This window comes from Chrysemys picta, chromosome 7, assembly GCF_011386835.1.
Source record: "Chrysemys picta bellii isolate R12L10 chromosome 7, ASM1138683v2, whole genome shotgun sequence".
Lineage (NCBI taxonomy): Eukaryota > Metazoa > Chordata > Testudines > Emydidae > Chrysemys > Chrysemys picta.
In genome coordinates this window covers 21047960-21070197 of record NC_088797.1, presented here as the reverse complement: position 1 = coordinate 21070197, position 22238 = coordinate 21047960, and the positions used below count along the sequence as shown (strand labels likewise).

Here is a 22238-nt window from a genome sequence, read left to right as displayed (position 1 = left end):
TGCGAAGAAGGCAGCTCTTTCTCTTCCCTCATTGGCGGGGAGCTGCTGCTTGTTCTAGTGCCACAGTGCCCTCTGGTGAGCAAAAAGCAGAACTGCAGAAATTATTTTTTGCCAGGAGCTGCTGCTGTTCTTGTGCCACAGTGCCCTCTGGTGGGCAAAAGGCAGACGTGCAGCAATATTTCGACAAGCTTTTTTTCTGTGCAAAAACAAATGTGGGGCTCATTAATTATACACATGTGCAGTAATGCAGAATTCCCTCAGGAGTAATAGAGAGACAAACATCACTTTCCTGAAGGCATTTAGGTCTATGCCCCACTTGAACTTCACTTAAACCCATGAGTGGCATATAGGTCTTGTGCCAATATTCTTCTCTGATTAGGGGTAAATTCACCCACTGAGAATAAATTCTTCTTCCAATGAGACTTTGCATATATGGACCATATACAGTGTTTTTATGTGACGTGGCTGATGACTTGATGGCTAGAAACACATGCATACGAGTGGCACCAAAAAGAACGCCTCACCAAGCTGTGTGTATGTGTATAAGGGAAACATTTTCCTCACAGATTTATGATTACTGGGCCTCAACCTTTTCTCATTTCTCTAGGTGCCTTACATGGGATTTAATTTCACCAGTGACTTCACAACAGAATTGCTGGTTTCACCAATGGACGGAGAAAAGGTTAGACTCAGTTGAATAGTTACGTTTCTTTGAAATCTGAGAATGGTGTTGGAAGTAAAGACGTGTTGGGCCATTTTGATCCCCTTAGGAAATGTAAGCATCTCTAAGGGCTTGTACACACTATTATGTTGGTATAACTTATGTTGCTCAGGGGTGTGAATAAGCCATCTCCACGAGTGAGATAAGTTACACCAACCTGAGTGCCACCGCACTATGTGGACAACACTATGTCTCCCACCGACATAGCTACTGCTTCCTATGGAGGTGGTTTTATTATGCTGATGGGAGAGCTCTCTCCTGTCAGCATAGAGCATCTACATCAGATGTGCTCCAGCAGCACCACTGTAGTGCTTCTAGTGTAGACTAGCCCTAAAAGCAGAGCATCTGTCATTCCAAAAGGGACTCGATCAACGTAGGTAGGACCAAGGAGCATGTTCTACTGCGTTGGTTGGGAAATTCATTAGTACAATGTGAACCTGCAAGTATTGTGTTCATTTAACATTTTATTACCTGTACATCAAAGAAACATCGCTATATGTGTATACTCCTCTATCATCCACCAGCTGTCCTGGAAGTTGCCGCTGGCCCCTTCCCGGATATATTGTTCTCCCAGTATCTCAGCGACTTCATTGAAGATATTTGACTTCCTGTTTCAACCTGGACCTCTCCGCATAGATGAGCGAGAGAAGGCGGAACGTAAAGGATTCTTTCTACAATTCTACCTTTTGTTTACTTCTGTTTATTCAATAACTAAAGTAAATCTGGTAGCATCCTAAACCTTGAACCAGATCCTCGGCTGGTATAAATTGATGTAGCTCTGTTGACTTCAGTGGAGCTAAGCTGATTTATACCAGCTGAGGATCTGGCCCTATAGGTCAGATTTTCACAATTCCCTGCACACAAGGGTTCTGCTGTACACCCAAAACTCCAGTTGAAGTCAAAGGGAGCTGCAGATGCTCATCACCTCTGAAAATGGTCCGGGGGGAAATAAAATCCCGCTGTCATCACCTCCTGAACATCTGCCTGTTATTAGACCAATGGTAAATTTTTCAAAAGACTCATTTTCAACAGTGATTTAGGCACTTAAGAGCCCAAGTCCCATTGACTTTCACATGCCCACAAATGGTAGTTCATGGGGGAGTGGGCTTTCTGACTGCCCTCTCCTCCTGTAAAGCACCAGAATGGAGGGGAGTGGGCAGCAAGTCATCCCTTAAATAGGAATGTAGATGTTTGGAGAAGGTTAGCTGGCTAAGAGCCTCCTCTCCTCTTCCCTCCTCTCCCTCCCCCCATGTAGCTGCCACTGAGCTGGGGTGTGTGTGTGAAGTCCTTTAAAAGGAAAAAATGTTTGTTGTGTGTGCCAGGGAGGGAATATGTGGGGAGCACCAGATGCTCTCAGGTGCATTTATTAAGCATCCTGTCTTTTGAAATACTGATTCTCAACATCCTGAAATCCCTTCTTACTCTAATAAGGCCTGTTTTCCTGCCTGTCAGAAAGCTTCCCTATAACATTATCTTAACGTGTATAGGATGTAGTAACAAAAGGTATAACTAAAGCAGTCTTTGCTCTTTTCTCCCAGTCTCTGAAAGAATGATCCTGACTGATGATATGAAATACTTGCCTGGCCCCAGACCTGCAAGGGCTGTGGATTTGGAAATACCTGAGTTTGGAATCTCCCCATGTTCTTCTCCACTCAGTGTATGTTCAGAGGCCCAGCCTGAGGAAGAGGTTTGTATGAAACCATTTCACACTGCTGTACAGAGTCGAACAGTATGTCATGTGTGACTTCCTTCAACACAACACCTGCCTTTATCAAGGTGGAAAGCAGAAATGCTGATGACTCAAGTTATTTTGGCAACATCATTTTGAGGTTTGTTCTCAAATGCACTGATTAAACTCAGGCCTTCTGACACGCAGCTAGCATACTTAGAGTTCATAATAAATTCATCATAATTCTGTCTTGTTATGGGGACACCTGCTGGAAGAACTCAGAGCACAAGTAAATTCTAAGCCTGGGAATTTAGCCTGACTTGCCTCTCATCAAGAATGCCTGTTACTGCCTTGTACATTTACTATCACAGAAAGTAATTTGGAATGTTTCTATTTTAATCCCTGGGATTACATTTCAAATGCAGGGTAGAGTTTAATAATATAAATGTTTTTTAGGGTTTTTTTCTTCACAGCACTGGAATAAAACCACAAATACTAACCCTTTCACTGAATAAAAGTCAATGCAGTTAATACTGTTCAAAATTTGAACAAAAATTGGAACAAATTTTGAAAGAGAAAGTAGTTAAGGACATAGAGGTGAATGGTAATTGGTATAAAATACAACGTGGTTTTACAAAAGGTAGATCATGCCAGACAAACCTGATCTCCTTCTTTGAGAAGATAATTGAATTTTTAGACAAGAAAATGCAGTAGATAGATCTAATGTACCTGGATTTCAGTAAGGCATTTGATACAGTTCCACATGGGAAATTATTAGTTAAATTGGAGAAGATGGGGTTTAATATGAGAATTGAATGGTGGATAAGAAATTGGTTAAAGGGGAGACTACAACAGGCCATACTGAAAGGTGAACTGTCAGGCTGGAGGGAGGTTATGGGTGTAGTTCCTCAGGGATCGGTCTTGGGACCAATCTTATTATATTTCTGACCTTGGCACAAAAAGTGGAAGTGTGCTAATAAAATTTGCAGATGACACAAAATTGTGAAGTATTGCCAGTGCGGAGGAGGACCAGAATATCACACAAGAAGATCTAGATGATCTTGTGAACTGGAGTAATAGAAATGGGATGAAATTAAATAGAGCAAAGTGCAAGGTCATGCATTTAGGGACTAACAAGAATTTTTGCTATAAGCTGGAGACTTACCAGTTGGAAGTGACAGAGGAGGAGAAAGACCTGGGTGTATTGGTTGATCGCAGGATGGCTATGAGCCATCAATGTGATGTGGCCATGAAAAAGGCTAATGTAGAGCTAGGATGCATCAGGTGAGGTATTTCCAGTAGAGACAGGGAAGTGTTTGTACCATTATAGAAGGCACTGGTGAAACCTCATCCAGAATACTGTGTGCAGTTTTGGTCTCCCATGTTTAGGAAAGATGAATTCAAACTGCAACAGGTGCAAAAAAGGGCTATTAGGATGATCCGAGGAATGGAAAACCTACCTTTTGAGAGGAGACTCAAAGAGCTTGGCTTGTTTAACCTAATGAAAAGAAGGCTGAGAGGAAATATGATTGCTCTTTATAAACACATCCGAGGGATAAATGCCAGGGAGGGAGAGGAGTTATTTAAGTTAAGTGCCAATGTGGACACAAGAACAAATGGCTGTAAACTGTCCATCAACAAGTTTAGGCTCAAAATTAAATGAAGGTTTCTAATCATCAGAGGAGAAGTTCTGGAACAGCTTTCCAAGGGGAGCAGTGGGGAAAAAAAACCTAACCGGCTTTAAGACTGAGCTTGATAAGTTTATGGAGGAGATGGTATGATGGGACTGCCTATGATGGCATGTGGCCCATCGGCGACTGCCAGTAGCAAAAATCCATGATGGCTGGAGATAGGAAGCTATATGGGGAGGGTTCTGAGTTATCCAGAGAATTCTTTCCCAGGTATCTGCCTGGTGGGTCTTGCCCACATGCTCACGGTCTAACTGATCGCCATATTTGGGGTCAGGAAGGAATTTTTCCCCGGGTCAGATTGGCAGAGACCCTGGGGATGGGGGTGGGCTGCCTTCCTCTGCAGCATGGGGCATGGGTCACTTGCAGGTTTAAACTAATGTAAATGGTGAATAACCTGTAATTAGAAGTATTTAAACTATGTTTTGAGGATGTCAGTAACTCAGCCAGAGGTTCGTGGTCTATTACAGGAGTGGGTGGGTGAGGTTCTGTGGCCTGCAATGTGCAGGAGGTCAGACTAGATCATCACAATGGTCCCTTCTGACCTTAAAGGGCATGAGTCTATGACACAGCAGTGGGTTTTACAAGCAGCATTGCAGAGAGTTATGGAAAGGCAGCCAAAGGCTGTTTTAATGGAATATTGTTCTAATTGCCTGGATTTAGGGCAAATGTTTTTATTTAATCTCCATATAACAGATCTCAGTTTGCTTATTGGGCTTTCCTTATGCATAGGAACTCCTGACAGTGAGATCTACAGTGGTAGAGACCACAGAATACTGAAGGCAAGATCCACAATGTGGTTCTGAGAGGAAGATTTTGCCCTTAATCAGTACTGACTGGATTTGCCATGTTGCAAGCTGATAGTTTCAAAAATAAGGGATAAGAGAGGGGTTTTTTTAATTGGGCATTTTCCTCCCCCTAACAACCAACACTTGCCTGCTTTATTTTTGTTCAGGTTGCTGAAACTGAGAGTGAATCCCCCGATACAGAATCGCTACAGCAAATCCCAAGCACTGAACCGCAGCAAGTCAATGAAGAAGCAGACAAGGAGAGAACAAATCTTCTAACAGAAAGAGATTTCTGTTTAGACAAAACTCAGACTTTACAGATGAAGAAAAAAACAGGTATTAAAAGTCTTCTTTTACTGTTGGCTTTTATTGTATATCATAGTTCTACAGATATTCTCCCCAGGCATGAGCCTACGCTCGTTGAAATCAGTGGCAAAACTTACATTGACTTTAATAGTGCAGGACCAGGGTCTTGAGCTCTACTCCTGGGTCTGCCACTGACTTCCCTGATAGCCATGGCCAAGTCATTTAAACTGTCTGCGCCTCAACTTTTCTGTCTGTAAAATGGATACATAATGCTTACATGAAGTGTTATGAGGATTAATTAATTCATGTTGGTAGTGTTTTGAGATCTGATGGAAGATGCAACAAAAGGGAAAATTATTATTATACTAACATGTAATTACTTGATTAGAGATGGAGCATGATCATTGTTCAAATTCTGCTTGCTTTACTCATGCAAGACCTGATTTCAGTGGGAGGACGTACACGAGTAAAGAGCAGGATTTGCCCCATATTTGAAAAATGCCTTCTAGATCTGTTATTCACTCAGCAGTGTTGTTGTAGCCTTGTTGGTTCCAGGATATGAGAGAGATAGGAGGGTGAGGTGAAGTAATATCTTTTTTATTGGACCAACTTCTGTTGGTGAGAGAGAAACTTTCGAGCTTACACAGAGCGCTTCTTCGGCTCTCAGTGCACAGTTCAGCTCTGCTTTCTCTTTCCTGATCCACGCACTCATGCCCACACAGACAGTCCTCACAGAAACGAGTCACATTACAGGTTCTTGTTGTCCCTGTTCTGAAGGTTCTGAAAAAAGGAAGAAAAAAGCTTCAAAGAGCGACAGATTTCCGTCTGGCAAAGAAAAGGTATTCTCCATCACCATAAGTGCTACAGTTGGTATTAGTGGGGCATTCACAATGACTCATGTCATAAACATTGATTACTATTTCTGAAGGGTTTTTATTAAGTTCATACAACAATCCTAAAATTGGTAGCTAAGATACATTAATGATAAGTGCCATAGAAAAGTCCAAGAGGAAATTAATAATGCTGTACTCAAAATAGGGTATGAACAGTGTGCAATAAATAAGCCCTAGTGTCACACTTTAAACATTATGGAGAACATAAAATATTAAATAACTGCTCATCTTCATGAGCACCATGAATTCTGTGCACTGAATGAGGCAGGGGCCCTGTGGAAAAAATACCATAGTATGTGATCATGCAGTTGAAGACTATATTATAATGCAAATGTACAAGGAAGCCAGATTGGGTCACACAGACAACCTTAATTTCGATATATTCTAACTTTGAGTGCTTGCCTTTGCAACCTTAATGATCTTTTAACATAGTTGGTTGTGTAATAGACTACAGATGGGCTCAACTCACAAAAATCCAAATGCAGATCTGGATTTTGAGCGTCCCCAAAACTGAGGGGTTCAGATCTCAGGTTCTGATTGGGCCCATCTCTAATAAAAACCCATAACAATTTAATATGATTTTTTAAATATATTCCTTGCTACTACTTGTGGAGTTTGCTCTTATATAGTATGTTCTTAAACTTGCCTTATTTTAATTATGATTCAGAAGCTTGTGCCCGGGAAATTATCCAGTTCAGACGGTGCAGGTCTGAGAAAGACACACACACCAAAACATAAAAGATTTTCCTCAGAGACGCAGGTACCTGTTGTGCAAACATAGGTGCTCTCCCAAAAATGTTACCAATTTACCTCAACTGCTGTTGGATGGCAGGAGAGAGAGCTCAGTGATACATTTAGATTCCAGTTTCACAGCGGAATATTTGTATTCATTCAGAAAACTAATGAATATTAATAATACACAGAAGGCTCCTTTAAATCGGTGATTCTATAAGATGATAACTCAGACGAGAATCAAGTTTTGCTTCTGAAGGACCTAAATACAAATCTTAACTCAGATTCATTAAACAAATGATTCACGTTTTCATGTGAATCAGGCTATCTCGCAGATTTTTCCAGAATTGCCCATGCCAACAGAATTGGGGGAGAGAGAGAAATTCTGTAGCTAGTATTAACAAACTTGGCATATTAACCGTGCAGTGTCCCTATATTCAAGATGGAGTATTACATGCTTGAACCTGTAGTCTCCACAGATCTCATCTCCTCTGTATTAATTGTCAGACAGCTACAATCTGCCCCATTTAATACACATTAATTACTGTGCTGAGGCTCTTGTGACCTGTGCTGAGTAAAGTTTGGCCAACCTACTGTATTGTATCTCCCTGTTTGTTTATAAAAAAATGAAAAATGTTGATTTCTTTTTTTTAAATCAGAATGCCATGATGGCTAGAGACCCCAAGACTGCCTCCCGGGCCCATTCGGCTATTCCGCTAGGTGAGGTCAGATATTCCAACTCTATTATAAGTTTGCACTTGAAATGGTAGGCATTAACATTCTCTTTTTCACAATGTCATCCCAATAGACATTTTGCAGTAACGACTCAAATAACTCGTGATAAACCTTATAGGAACTAAAATTCTTTTATAATTAAATAAATAGTATAAATGGTTGAATATCATCATACCTGATAAGACTGCAGGCCCAGAAATCTGGAGCCTTATACATCATGCAGTGATGTAATTTGGATGTTTGAACATACAGTGACTTATTTGCACACTTTCTCTTTTGCCCCCCTACCAAGTATCCTCCTCCTGCTTTTCTTTGGCTCCCCAGGGTTTCCTCACTAACCTTTTCCCCTCCTTGATTTTCCTCATCTCCCCCACAATGTACTTCCTGACAATAGCAAACATGCCTAAAGCATGGTCCTCAACTGCCGACAGTCATAGACATATGGCTAGAGTGAATGCCTACATAGCTCCACTCTATATATCAAATTGCCTAGCCACATATCTATAGTTTTGGATGAGCTGGAAAATATGCTGTAGGCAGTTAGACTCTTAGGAGGACTCCTTGGAGTCTCTCTGATTAAGTGTTTAGCTACACATGAAAATTAATCTGGAATAATCTGGAATAAATAGGGTGTGGATTAACTATTCTTGATTTCCTACATGTGTGAATGCTCTTATTGCAGAATAAGAGTGCCTTATTCTGAATTGGTTTCATCCATTTATGAATAAGGCACTCTTAATCCACTTTGGAATCTAATCTCATTCAGAATAAAACACACTTATTCCAGAATAAGAATGTCCAGACAGGGAGTTAACCTGGAATTCTTATTACACAATAGGCCCCATATAGACAAGCCTTTCGAGCCCTAGGGCAATCCTTCAAGAACTCTAACCAGAGTGATGCAGCCAGAGCACCTTCTCCACATAGCTCTCCTGCTCTCCCAGTGAAAGCAAGAGATAGGAGCAGGTGCCCAATATCAGCAGATTCCTGAAAAATCTAGACGATTTAATGGCTCTCTATCCCAAGTCATTGCCACAATGGAAATAGGATCGTTCAGTGTTACAGTCAGACCCTATAGTGCTAACAGCTAAAGAAGGGTCTCTACGAGCTCAGGCGGCAGGATCCTGTGCTTTGGAGCAGGAAAATCTGTATTTTCTCCACTGTTGCTGGGATGTTCTGAATGACCACAGTGTAATCTAGTGACAGCCATGAAGTGGACATGTGGCAACTATGAAATTCTAAAGGACCTCAGATTTGTTGAAATATGATGTATTCTTTCTAAAATTCTCTTGGTTTACAATCTGTTGTCTCCAATGCGATTGCCTGGTGCATAAATGGGGCAGAAGTTAACGACTAGTGTTTAGTAAATTTGCCACTCTATTTTTGAACCAGGAATGGTCTGTTCCATTGACCAAGAATGATTAGTGTTTTAGAAGTTTCTAACAAATGCCTTTTCCCTCCCAAGCACTGTATTAATTCTTCAGCCAAACATTTGTTGAAACATTGTTACCATGAAATGTCCTTCACTGACCTGAAGGTGGAGCACAGGCCCTGCTTTTTTTTAAACTTTGTTCTAAAGCACAAACCTTTCTATATTAACTGACCCCAGAGGCTCACTGATGTTGAACACTGACCATGAGGCCCATTAGATTCAGTGGGGATACAGCAGAGGCAGACTGGAGATTACATTTACAAATATTTATATTACAGAAAAATTCAGTTATTTGGCAACAGCCTATTGCCCATTCAGAAATGAAGCTTGGAGCAGGGGATCCTTCTGTGACCACCCCTATTGGCTACGGCCCATGCATGAATTGATTGTACCTTCTCTTTCAAAAAAACAGGCCATTGTATTCCACAAGGGTTTGAATTAGAGGGGAAATAGAAGGTTAAAGGGGAATATAATTGAACAGAGGCAAAGCCTCCCATTCATCTCTGTTTGCCTTTGTTCCTGAGATTGGGGTGGGGGAAAGTAGTCAGGTCATGAAAGTCAAACCTCCTGGCTGAATAGGCCCCATCATAAAAGGCCTTATTTTTCTCTGTTATCAGTAAGAGCCTGGCAGCAGCAAACAAGAGAACTGGGTTTGATGTGGGGCAAAATAAAGAGCTTATTAACAGGATAAATTCAGAGTAGCTCCATGGATTTGAGCTTAACAGAGTTACTCTGGATTTACTCAGCTCTACCTGAGATCAGAGTCTGGCCATCAGCCTCTTCTTAGGGTGTGTTGCAAAAGTAGCAGTCTAATCTTCCAGAGCTCAGCAACTGCTGGCCAAGCTGGAGTGAGATGAATGGAGCTGCAAAGAAAGCTCTGATTCTGCTAGGTCTGTATACTGAGAGTTATGATATTATAGAGAAAAATAAGGCCTTTATGAAGGGGACCTGTGTCTCTATGCCCCAATAGATTTGGTGCTTCCTAAAGTTAGTTTTCTGGCTTCAAAGTAGATGGTATACGTTTCTGGTGATCTGTTATCTAGAAGTATGGGATAACGGTGGTATTCAGATTTTCAGAAAGTTCCATGACAGCACAGAAATTTCTTTTCATAGAATCATAGGACTGGAAGGGACCTCTAGAGGTCATCTAATTCAGTCCCCTGCACTCATGGCGGGACTAAGTATTATCTAGACCATTTCTGACAGGTGTTTGTCTAACCTGCTCTTAAAAATCTCCAATGATGAAGATTCCACAACCTCTCTAGGCAATTTATTCCAGCGCTTAACCACCCTGACAGTTAGGAAGTTTTTCCTAATGTCCAACCTAAACTTCTCTTGCTGCAATTTAAGCCCATTGCTTCTTGTCCTGTCCTCAGAGGGTAAGAAGAACAATTTTTCTCCCTCCTCCTTGTAACAACCTGTTATGTACTTGAAAACTGTTATCATGTCCCCTCTCAGTCTTTTCTTTTCCAGACTAAACAAACTCAATTTTTTCAATCTTCTTTCATAGGTCATGTTTTCTAGACCTTTAATCATTTTTGTCGCTCTTCTCTGGACTTTCTCCAATTTGTCCACATCTTTCCTGAAATGTGGCACCCAGAACTGAACACAATACTCCAGTTGAGGCCTAATCAGCACGGAGTAGAACAGAAGAATTACTTCTCGTGTCTTGCTTACAACACTCCTGCTAATACATCCCAGAATGATGTTCCTTTTTTTTGCACTGTCAAAATTCAGCGCAAATGCTGTTGGAACTAACAGCCTTTATCCACCCCAAATAACTAGTTATTATTTTACAGTTTATAAAACACACCTCTTGGTGTGTGCACAAAAGTATCACATCACATACATCAGGATCTAAAATGACATAAGGAAGTCAGTCCTAGTCCCACTAAAGTCACTGGGAAAGTTACCAATGGCTTCCATGGGGGGGCAGGATTGGACACAAAATGAAAACTGAAAAGAAAATTATCCCCCCAAATACTACAGAGACTCAGCCCTTCCCATCTCACCCCTTCTGACAAAGGTTTGATAACAGACTTAACAGCATGCCCTTGATATCAGCCAACTCAGGCTCTGTCAGGCCAAGGAGGAAAACAAACTCCAGAGTCAAAAGCCCGTTACTGAGAACCCTGTTGCACCAGCTCCCAGACCTTTTAACCTAGGGTTTGCTAGCTGATGCACCGTTGCTGATCTCAACCATTGGGATAAAACATGATGAAAAAGACAGTGGCTAAGGAGCCAGGATCCAAATTGCATAGTGCTTTGTAGATCGGAGATATTGTGCAAAGGCATTGCCTTTTGTATTTTAAACATGGGATGTGAAATACTTAGTCTTATTCTGATAATTTACACCTCCATGTAAACTCTGACATATGTCATGGACTGTCTACTTCTCAGAGTTAGGCAGTACTCTGTTCCTTTGTATTGCTGACATTCTATAAAGCAGCACAAACATCTCCCCAAAATTAGCACTTTGAGAAGAGAAATAACATCTTGGCATCAGTCACTGATAGTATGATGCCAATTCTGACATTTTTGCCAACGATGTAAAAGCAGGTCAGTTCCCCCAGGTTTGACAGCCTAGCCTTTAGGTACAGTAAGTAAAGTACTCATCAGGAAAGGTCCTTCATTCTCCAGCCTACTTTTAATTATAATTGCTGTCATCTTCATTTCTTTTGTGAAAGCTGCAAATCCAGTTGGGGTTCTGGCAAGTTGATCTCTGACAATATCAAATGTTCTAAGAACTCTTAATCGAAGGCAGCTCATGAAAGCACCCCAGGGAACACTTTATTCTCTGTGTTTAAAAGGACATGAAAGTACAATAGCTCTCTTTATACTGGTATAAAGCAGCCAATTGATCTTGTCAGTTTAATAAATAATACAATTGCTTCCATCAGACACTGTTAATAGACTCCTGCCTGGACTAATGTTGTATTGAGTTGTTCAAGTGCTTAAACGTTGTCTACCTGTGTCTTCCCTGGGTTAATCCCCTTTTATCTCCTGAAAGTAGAGCTTCCCATAATAGCCCCCAAAGGGCATGAGGTCCCCCACTCTTCATCCCACACCCCATTTTTGTGTGTTCTGTTGCAAGCAGCAAACTACTTATTTTCCTGGATAGGCCAGTTGGCTGGCTAGCATCTCATGTTTGGAGAGATTCAAATGCATTTGTACATGTAGAATCAGACATTTTGTATTAGAGGGGGTCAGAGCAGAGGTGGTCCCAAGATGAAAAATTTGGATCAGGATTTTCAAGCACACCAAAGTTCAGGGGTGTTTCATTCCGGGTGTTTATTTCAGTCCATTATAAAAATATGGACCAGCTGCAAAATTCATCTCTATGTCTGGATTTCAATCCTAAATTGAGGTTTTTTGGGCCCAACCCTATTTTTGTGTTAACATGAGCAAAAATGCCATTTGTTCTATATGGAGAGTAACACACTCAGTGCTTTATGTTTCTAAAAAGTCAGGCCAGTGTTTATGCACTGTTGTGAGTGATATGCTGGGGAACATGAGACAGGGCACAAATGCTAAGGCAGAAGAAACGTGCAAGTAACATTAGTAGCTGGAGATTATAAAATCTTTTGTCATGTTGGCTCCTACTTATTTTTCTATTTTTTTCCCCTCTCAGTGCCAGGAGAGAAAATGATTCCTACTCCTCCACCTGAGGTATGTGATAAACAAGGGGGGGGAAAGTTGCATTTATCACTGGGAATATGTTCCAAGGGCTTTCATGACCAGAATTTCATGTTTTGGAAATATGACTCATGGTATTGCTGATATGTATGTTCAGATTTTTTAAGAACCCCAGAGTGTTTCCTGTCTGACTCCCTGAAAATTGTGTTTCTCCAATTGAAAACCCAGTTCCCTTAGACAGGATCCATGCAATCCGACCCTGGTCCCTGCTGACATAGATTGGACAGATTCACTTTGGAGTCCGCCAGAGCTCCAGCTTCACTGGTTATAGGGGTTGCTGTTGAGGTGGTATGAATTGGCTTGGCACCTATTTGCAGGATCATTCTGATTGTAGTGGATGTTTACTGGTCCTGGAGTCAGTAATTCATTTGATTAATAGCACTCTTGCTGTTTATCTGTAATAATCTATCTGGGCATGTTTACTGGAAACATGCAAGAACTGGGGAGCCAATATCAATCAAAGAGAAACTGATTCAACCTCAACATGAGTTGTTAAAAATAACAAATGTACTTATGTGGGAGTGATGGAGCAGTGGTTAGGATTCTAACCTAGCACTCAAAAGAACAGGGTTTAATTCTTTGCTGTGCCACAAACTACCTGTGTCAGAGTGGTAGCCATGTTAGTCTGTATCAGCAAAAACAATGAGGAGTCCTTGTGGCACCTTAGAGACTAACAAATTTATTTGGGCATAAGCTTTTGTGGGCTAGAACCCACTTCATCAGATGCATGGAGTGGAAAATACAGGAGCAGTGTAATCCTTGGCAAGATACTTGGTACTTAATATGTCTGTGCTTCCTTTCCTCACCTATAAAACAGGGATAATATAGCCCTGCCCTACCTCACAAGGTTGTTGTGAGAAGAAATACATTAAACAGATGAGGTGTTTAGATACTGCAGTAATGGGTACCATGTAACTACTTTCGAGAGATAGTCTGCTCAAATAAAGGGGATTTACATTGTGTGGAGAGGATCAACAGATTTGGGTTCTTTCAGACAGGGCCGGTTCCAGGCACCAGCCCACCAAGCATGTGCTTGGGGCGGCGCCTGGAGGGAGGCGGCGCGGCGGGGCGCTCCGGCCCGAGAGCGGGGCCGTGACTGGGCTCGCCGCCCTCCCCGCGGCGCTGTGGCCGCCGGGGAGAGCGGAGAGCCCGGGGGCTCTCCGCCCTGCTCCCAGCGCTCTGGCCGCCGGGGAGAGTGGAGAGCCCCGGCCGGGCTCGCCGCCCTCCCCCCGGAGCTCTGGCCGCCAGGGAGAGCGGAGAGCCCCGGCTGGGCTCTCCGCCCTGCTCCCAGCGCTCTGTCCGGTTGGGGATTGTGGGCCTGAGGCCGAGCTCGGCGCCCTCCCCTGCCCTGCTGGGGAAAGCCCTGCTTTCAGACCAAGAGGAGAAAGAGTTCCAGAACTAAAGCTGCTTTCCCCAGACTCCTATGTGTTCAAGTCCAGCGGCTGTGGCCTGTTAGCAAGAGGACCTGTTCTGGTTTCAGCAGTGCTTGCAGAGAGAGGCTTTTCTGCAGCCCTACCACATTGTAATTTAAAGTTGAACTGAAATGCTTTTCATTTTAAATATCAAAATGATTTGAGATCCAAAATCCTGGGCTGGAGGCATGTGTGGGCTTCAAAGTGATACATACATTCATTTAAAAAACAAAATACTCTTGTTGAAAACTGCCAGCTCTGAGTTCAGGATTCTGCATGTGCGGAGTTAAAACTGGTAATGTTACCAAAACCTAAATGAGTGTCAGAAAGGCAGCTGGTTGCTCTGCATTGAGTGCTATTGATTCCTTCATGAAAGACACAGAACTCTGATCTCAGGTCTAGTTAAGTCATTCAATTCATTTTCAGAACCATGCTGCTGTGAAGCTTTGCTTTCTTTTTTTTTTTTTTTATTTTGGAAAGGGAGCGATTATTTCTGTTCTCTGCAGCTTCTGAGCAATTGCTGCTTCTGTCAGTAAATGGACAGGTTTCTTCCTGTGCCCAGTGTGCAAGGACTGTTAATGATATCTGCAATAAACACCTGAGTACTAGGCATACTCTGCACGTTTTACATCTGGCTGACATGTCAGGGAACTAAGCCCTCCTTGATATTCTGTTGCCTTTAGACACCATCTAAGGGTTGAATGTAGGAGCTTGGGAATGAGATACAGAGCCTTTCCCTTTTCGATCGCCAGATTGCTGGTTGAGGCACCTTAGCTAGGGGTATTGTATGAGAAGTTTGTCCTGCTGCTTCTTATGTTGTATTTACCCTTTGCAGAGATTATAAGGTTTCCAGTGTTGTCAAACTGGCATCTTTCATGAGCTCATGCTCATGTGGATATTCCCAACTGGATTTTAAAAAGTGATTATTTCTTTTCATTAGCAATTAAGGTCGTTTGGTTAAAATGGCTGCCAAAACATAATGGCATAGAGCAGAAGAATTAGGAAGCGGGGATTTGTAGCCACGTGTTCCAGTTGCTAGTTCCCCATTCATGCAATAACATAGCATTATAAACATGGATGTGTCATGTGTGCTAAAGAGCATATTGCCACAGAGACCAGGAAGCTCAAGTGTTCTTAGCAGCAATGAGGTTAAAGGATATAGCAAACTTTTTCTCCTGGTATAAGCCTACCTGTGCCCTGGTTGTGTCTCAGCTGTGCTCTACCACTAAAGTTAGCAAGGGAAAGGATCTGGCATTGCAGATGGGAGCATATTCCAAGTATTCCAAGCAGGAAAAATTGTAGCTCTGTGAGTTAACCGCATCTGATGAACTGCCTGCTGTTAATCAAAGCACCGTGTTGTGGGTTGTCACTGTCTAGCAGGCTGTGAGTCGAGAAAGGGGAGTTATTCTTTAATTTATTTATGATTTGTATGGCGGAAACAGTGCACTCGGTGTTTTACAGAAGGGTTTGAAGACCAGGTCCCTTCCTGGAAGATCTCATAAATTCAGGGGGATGGGCTACAGCCAAGGCAAAGTGAGTGAACAGTAACCTGTTAGCACCAGTCATTTTGCCCATGGGTCTTTTTGCATGTTGTGGATCTTTGTTTGGGGGAGGGAAGTTACTTAAAAAGATAAAGATTTTTAGTCATCTAGCCTGGTATCAGTTCAGAGGAGAGGGCTCCCTTTAGGCCCAATGTTGCTAAGTACTGCGCACCTCCCAGAGAAGTCAATGGCATTGAGGATGCTCAGTTCCATGCAGGGTTGGACCCTTTGACTCCAATCTCCTTAGCTAGACATCATGTTGTTTTATCTAATGCTTGTCTCTGTCTGTTTCAGGCTCTGGCCCCAGCTGAGAAAAGGTATGCATAATGGAATGATTAAATCATGCGTTTCCAAATCATCAAAGGCACGCTGTTTCTGCTAGGCAAGAATGTAGTTTCTTTTATAAGACATCTAGCCAGATTCAGGATTTCTTTGGGATTTTAAATTTCTTAGAAGGACACTGAAGGAAAACTGAATCTGGTTAAGGCTGTTTCTGCTTTCTTATATACCCAGGGCCAGATGTAATCTCATTCATATTCTTTTCATGTTTCAGCAGACAGAAAATAACTTTGCAATCTGATTTCATTCCCTAGAGAAAATTGTTCCTATTGTGACAGTGTTTCAAAGCATTTCAACCAACATCCCTATTCTGTGTATGTTTCTGGCTATGACTGCAGCGCAAGAAAGACACTTCAGTGAAACAGGCGGGGAGGGAGACAGATTATTCATTGTTACTATTTTTCTATTATCATAGTGCCCAGGAGGCTCTGTCAAGGCCCAGGGCCCCAGTGCACCAGGCACTGTACGAACACAGAAGAAAAAGACAGTCTTGCCCCAAAGAGTGTATTCATTTTTTTTTTGTTCAAAACCATTCTCTTCCCTCTTCACCGTGTAATGAATTCCTAACTCAGTAAGTGCCTCCAGCTTGGGGTGTCTCCCCTTCACTTCACTGTACTCTTACAAACATTGAAGCCAATGGGACTACTCATGTGCTTAAAGTTAGGCCAGTGCTTAAATACCTTGCTGAATTAGGGCCAAATGGTGCCATTTAGGGACTGGCCCATGTTTGGATCGAGCAGAGCTACAGCATCTGGGGGGAACCCCAGGAGATCACATGCCTCCAATATTTGCACTCCCAGTAGTGTAGGAAGGGCTGTGATTGGGCCTGGGTCTTACACTGCCCTGTTGGGCTAGACACAGCCTGGTCCTTATGGGTCATGTTCTCCCCTCTTTCTGTGAACATACTAGTTTTGTCTTGGTTCATGGGCATGCATGTGCTGGTTGCGATCCCTGCTTTTAGGCTTTGTTCTTATGAGCCAGCATTGTATTGAAATGCACAGGAATCCTATTCTTGAGGATGTCTACTTTTCCTTCTCAGGTCATTTAAATGACACAGAGATAGTGAGTTAATTGAGGCTAGTGTGCTCCTTGTGCCAAAAAGGATGTATTTATAGAAAGGGGACGGAATAGCAAATTTGGGCAGCAGCACCACAGCATGACCTGATTTTGCAGCTCCAAGATACAGCCTCAGGAGAAAGAATGATGAAGAACAACAGCCTTCCCTTAGAGCATCATACTTATAAAACTGGGGAACAATGTTGCTCTTAGTAGCCAACCTAAGGGCGCAGAGAATTTCTTGTGAGGATTGAAAGGTCAAATACTGTCTTTCAAACAGAGGGATTGTACTTTTAACCATAGCATGGTGCTTAACTTTGGTCAAAAGAGTCATAGGGGCACACCTGATTTGCTGTAAAGGAACCAGTCACAACCAGCCTCATTTTTCATATGGAGGGGTAGCTCAGAGACTGCCATGGTCATAGGCCATAGAGTGAAATTGACTCTCTGGCCTGGTGACTAGGGAACTCACTTAGAAAGTAGGAGACCCAACTTTGAAACCCTGTGCCACAGACACCGACTTCTAGTTTTCCCTGGGGGTGCTCTGCCCCGAGGCTTCCGCCCCTCCTCCCGAGGCCCTGCCCCTCTGCTGCCGCTCTCTGCCCTCCTCCAAGCACCTCCCTGAGCTGTTTGGCAGCAGCTGCCAATTAGCTGTTTGGGGCACGGCCAAACAGCTGTTTGGCGGGGTGATCACCTATGATTTTTTTCCAGAGTCAGCATCTATGCCCTGTGCCAGTGACTAAGAACATAAGAAAGGCCGTACCGGGTCAGACCAAAGGTCCATCTAGCCCAGTATCCTGTCTAGCGACAGTGGCCAATGCCAGGTGCCCCAGAGGGAGTGAACCTAACAGGCAATGATCAAGTGATCTCTCTCCTGCCATCCATCTCCACCCTCTGACAGACAGAGGCTAGGGACACCATTCCTTACCCGTCCTGGCTAATAGCCATTAATGGACTTAACCACCATGAATTTATCCAGTTCTCTTTTAAACTCTGTTATAGTCCTAGCCTTCACAACCTCCTCAAGTAAGGAGTTCCACAAGTTGACTGTGCGCTGCGTGAAGAAGAACTTCCTTTTATTTGTTTTAAACCTGCTGCCTATTAATTTCATTTGATGACCCCTAGTTCTTGTATTATGGGAATAAGTAAATAACTTTTCCTTTTCCACTTTCTCCACATCACTCATGATTTTATATACCTCTATCATATCCCCCCTTAATCTCCTCTTTTCCAAGCTGAAGAGTCCTAGCCTCTTTACTCTCTCCTCATATGGGACCCATTCCAAACCCCTAATCATTTTAATTGCCCTTTTCTGAATCTTTTCTAGTGCCAGTATATCTTTTTTGAGATGAGGAGACCACATCTGTACGCAGTATTCGAGATGAGGGCGTACCATTGATTTATATAAGGGCAATAATATATTCTCAGTCTTATTCTCTATCCCCTTTTTAATGATTCCTAACATCCTGTTTGCTTTTTTGACCGCCTCTGCACACTGCGTGGACATTTTCAGAGAACTATCCACGATGACTCCAAGATCTTTTTCCTGACTTGTTGTAGCTAAATTAGCCCCCATCATATTGTATGTATAGTTGGGGTTATTTTTTCCAATGTGCATTACTTTACATTTATCCACATTAAATTTCATTTGCCATTTTGTTGCCCAATCACTTAGTTTTGTGAGATCTTTTTGAAGTTCTTCACAGTCTGCTTTGGTCATAACTATCTTTAGCAGTTTAGGTCCTGTGGCACCTTTAAGACTAACAGAAGTCTTGGGAGCATAAGCTTTCGTGGGTAAGAACCTCACTTCATCAGATGCAAGTGAAGTGAGGTTCTTACCCACGAAAGCTTATGCTCCCAAGACTTCTGTTAGTCTTAAAGGTGCCACAGGACCCTCTGTTGCTTTTTACAGATTCAGACTAACACGGCTACCCCTCTGATATTTAGCAGTTTAGTATCATCTGCAAACTTTGCCACCTCACTGTTTACCCCTTTCTCTAGATCATTTATGAATAAGTTGAATAGGATCGGTCCGAGGACTGACCCTGGGGGAACACCACTAGTTACCCCTCTCCATTCTGAGAATTTACCATTAATTCCTACACTTTGTTCCCTGTCTTTTAACCAGTTCTCAATCCATGAAAGGACCTTCCCTTTTATCCCATGGCAGCTTAATTTACATAAGAGCCTTTGGTGAGGGACCTTGTCAAAGGCTTTCTGGAAATCTAAGTACACTATGTCCACTGGATCCCCCTTGTCCACATGTTTGTTGACCCCTTCAAAGAATTCTAATAGATTAGTAAGACACGATTTCCCTTTACAGAAACCATGTTGACTATTGCTCAACAGTTTATGTTTTTCTATGTGTCTGACAATTTTATTCTTAACTATTGTTTCGACTGATTTGCCCAGTACAGACGTTAGACTTACCGGTCTGTAATTGCCGGGATCACCTCTAGAGCCCTTTTTAAATATTGGCGTTACATTAGCTAACTTCCAGTCATTGGGTACAGAAGCTGATTTAAGGGACAGGTTACAAACCTTAGTTAACAGTTCTGCAACTTCACATTTGAGTTCTTTCAGAATTCTTGGGTGAATGCCATCTGGTCCCGGTGACTTGTTAATGTTAAGTTTATCAATTAATTCCAAAACCTCTTCTCATGACACTTCAGTCCATGACAGTTCCTCAGATTTGTCACCTACAAAAGCCAGCTCAGGTTTGGGAATCTCCCTAACATCCTCAGCCGTGAAGACTGAAGCAAAGAATCCATTTAGTTTCTCTGCAATGACTTCATCGTCTTTAAGCGCTCCTTTTGTATCTCGATCATCAAGGGGCCCCACTGGTTGTTTAGCAGGCTTCCTGCTTCTGATGTACTTAAAAAACATTTTGTTATTACCTTTGGAGTTTTGGACTAGCCGTTCTTCATACTCCTCTTTGGCTTTTCTTATTACATTCTTGCACTTAATTTGGCAGTGTTTATGCTCCTTTCTAACCATTTATGTGCAGAGCTCTTACTAATTGGCCTCTCAGAGTTGGTAAGACAACTCCCACCTTTTCATGCTCTCTGTATGTATATATATATATCTCCTCAATATATGTCCCATTCTATGCATCTGAAGAAGTGGGCTGTAGCCCACGAAAGCTTATGCTCAAATAAATTTGTTAGTCTGTAAGGTGCCACAAGTACTCCTGTTCTTTTTGCGGATACAGACTAACACAGCTGCTACTCTGAAACCTTTCTAACAGGCATTACTCCAAACTCTGAGGATCTGAAAACCAAGCTTTTATCTGCCTCTTATATCATCTCTTGGTATAAAAATCTTGCCATCAACATATAGCTGATCATTTAGCAGATAATCTGTAAAGCAAGATAAAAACTAGCTTCCCTAGCTCCATAGGCTCTGTACCGCTAAAAGGAGCACTCACACTTTAAAGAACCAGTTCTGTTTAGTGCCATTTACTCTGTTACCTTCAATTCCAAAATGCTCTTACTGAGCATGCTTATCTCCTCACAAACCTGAACAGTTTCCTGAGAGACAAGGTCTTCACACTTTGTTCCCTCTGCTTGAATCAAATGGTAACAGTGGTGACTATGTGTATATAAAGTTGACAAATAATACAGGGCAGCTCTACCCTGCCTTTGAGTGCAGGGGAGCTGGAGATGAAAACGGCTTTTGTTGAACCTTTGTAAAGGTTTGATCTGCCAGCTCGGCCATTGAATTGCTGCTTGCACAAGCTACTGTGCCACCTTTCAACAAGACCTTGTTAGATGATCAGATTTTATTTTAATCACTTGAACACCCAATTTTCATTCTCAAAACCTGTCGGCGCACACTGTCTCTGCTGAGCTATTAATAGTTTGAGAGCCCCGGGTAAGGTAAAACATTAATGATGATTCGGGTCAGATTGGGGGAGCAGGGTTGTAAAGAGACCTAGAATGGCCTGTCCACGTCATGAGCTTATAGTAGTACTGCCTCAAGTGACATCGTGCAACCAGGAAGAAGAAGCAACTTTGGAAATTAACGAAGTAAAAAGGTGAGTGAGTGGCTATGGGGTTTTTTATAAAACATCATATGCTGTCTTTTTCACTAACTTAATAAGGCTGCCATTCCAAAATGAACATAAATAAAGAGAGAGGGATCCTTATGAGAGAGAGAAAATTAGGTTTGTTTTATTTGAGAAGTAAAAAATAAAAACTTTTTTAAAAGAACATTTCTCTTAGTGCATCCTAATTCTGTCAATTGCTTAAACAAACAAAATGACTCAAATATACTCTCTACGTTTCTATATTAAAAATAATTGTCGGTGTCTTGATTATAACTCTCAGTTGAGTCATGCTGAATTTTTCTCCCTAGGACCTTTCTGAGGAAGAAAATGTATCAACAGAAAGATAGTAACAACGTGAGCTGGAGTGATAAAGCCCTAGTGAGGTGCAGTATTTTGAACCTTAAGCCATGTTACAGTATCTAATGCTGCTTCTGTTTTTTGTTGTAATACCCAGAATGTGCTAGGTGCTGTACAAACACATAACAAAACATATAGTCCCTACCTCAGAGAACTTCTGCCTAAAGTTAATGCTAAGAGGAACAGGTTTTTGCTGAATACTGGAGAACTCTGAGGCCAGTAGTGATGTTTAGTAAAATAATTTGTCCCTTTGTGACCAAATTTATTTTCATAGCTACCAAAATTCATCCTTTTCAGGATACTGGGCCAGTCATTAAACAGAATCCTCCAGGGGTGAAAATACCTTGTTTTACTCTAGCATCTGAGGATCTCAAACCATACCATTGGCATTGCAGCACCCCTGTGAGATAGGCCAGCATTATTTTCGCTGTTTGGGGACCTGAGGTAGTACGGATGAGTTAGGTCTCAAATTTTCAAACGTGACCTTTAATCTTGGATGCCCAACTTTAGCCAACTGGGGCCGGACTTTCAGAGATGCTGAGCACCTACAACTTCAGCTGAAGTCAATGAGGGCTGCAGTTGTCTTGCTTGGAACAAATTAGACTCTGCTTTTGAAAATTGCGCCCTATGTGATTTGCCCAAGATCGCATAGAGAGTTGGTGGCAGAGATGGAAATAGACCCCAGCTCTTCTAACTTCTAGTCCTGTACTCGAACAACAAGACCCATCCTTCCTGATCATAGCCTGTAGACAGAGGAACATCCAGATTCTAACACCTCATTTTTGTGATGTAGGTGTAGCAGAAGCAGAAAAGGCAATGGCTCTC

General features: G+C 42.2%; 1 protein-coding gene across 4 annotated transcripts in view; it reads left to right on the top strand.

Annotated features, from left to right (window-relative positions):
• Positions 1 to 22238, top strand: part of LOC101953297 (uncharacterized) — an 83130-nt gene that overhangs the window by 48042 nt on the left and 12850 nt on the right. For all 4 annotated transcript variants that reach the window (XM_065550913.1, XM_065550912.1, XM_065550911.1 and 1 more), the window contains 10 exons: positions 608 to 682; positions 1246 to 1378; positions 2260 to 2408; positions 5034 to 5202; positions 5950 to 6011; positions 6733 to 6825; positions 7457 to 7517; positions 12596 to 12633; positions 15908 to 15930; positions 21365 to 21439. In XM_065550913.1, coding sequence (XP_065406985.1) covers positions 608 to 682; positions 1246 to 1378; positions 2260 to 2408; positions 5034 to 5202; positions 5950 to 6011; positions 6733 to 6825; positions 7457 to 7517; positions 12596 to 12633; positions 15908 to 15930; positions 21365 to 21439 — 878 coding nt within the window. The remainder of the gene's footprint in view (positions 1 to 607; positions 683 to 1245; positions 1379 to 2259; positions 2409 to 5033; positions 5203 to 5949; positions 6012 to 6732; positions 6826 to 7456; positions 7518 to 12595; positions 12634 to 15907; positions 15931 to 21364; positions 21440 to 22238) is intronic.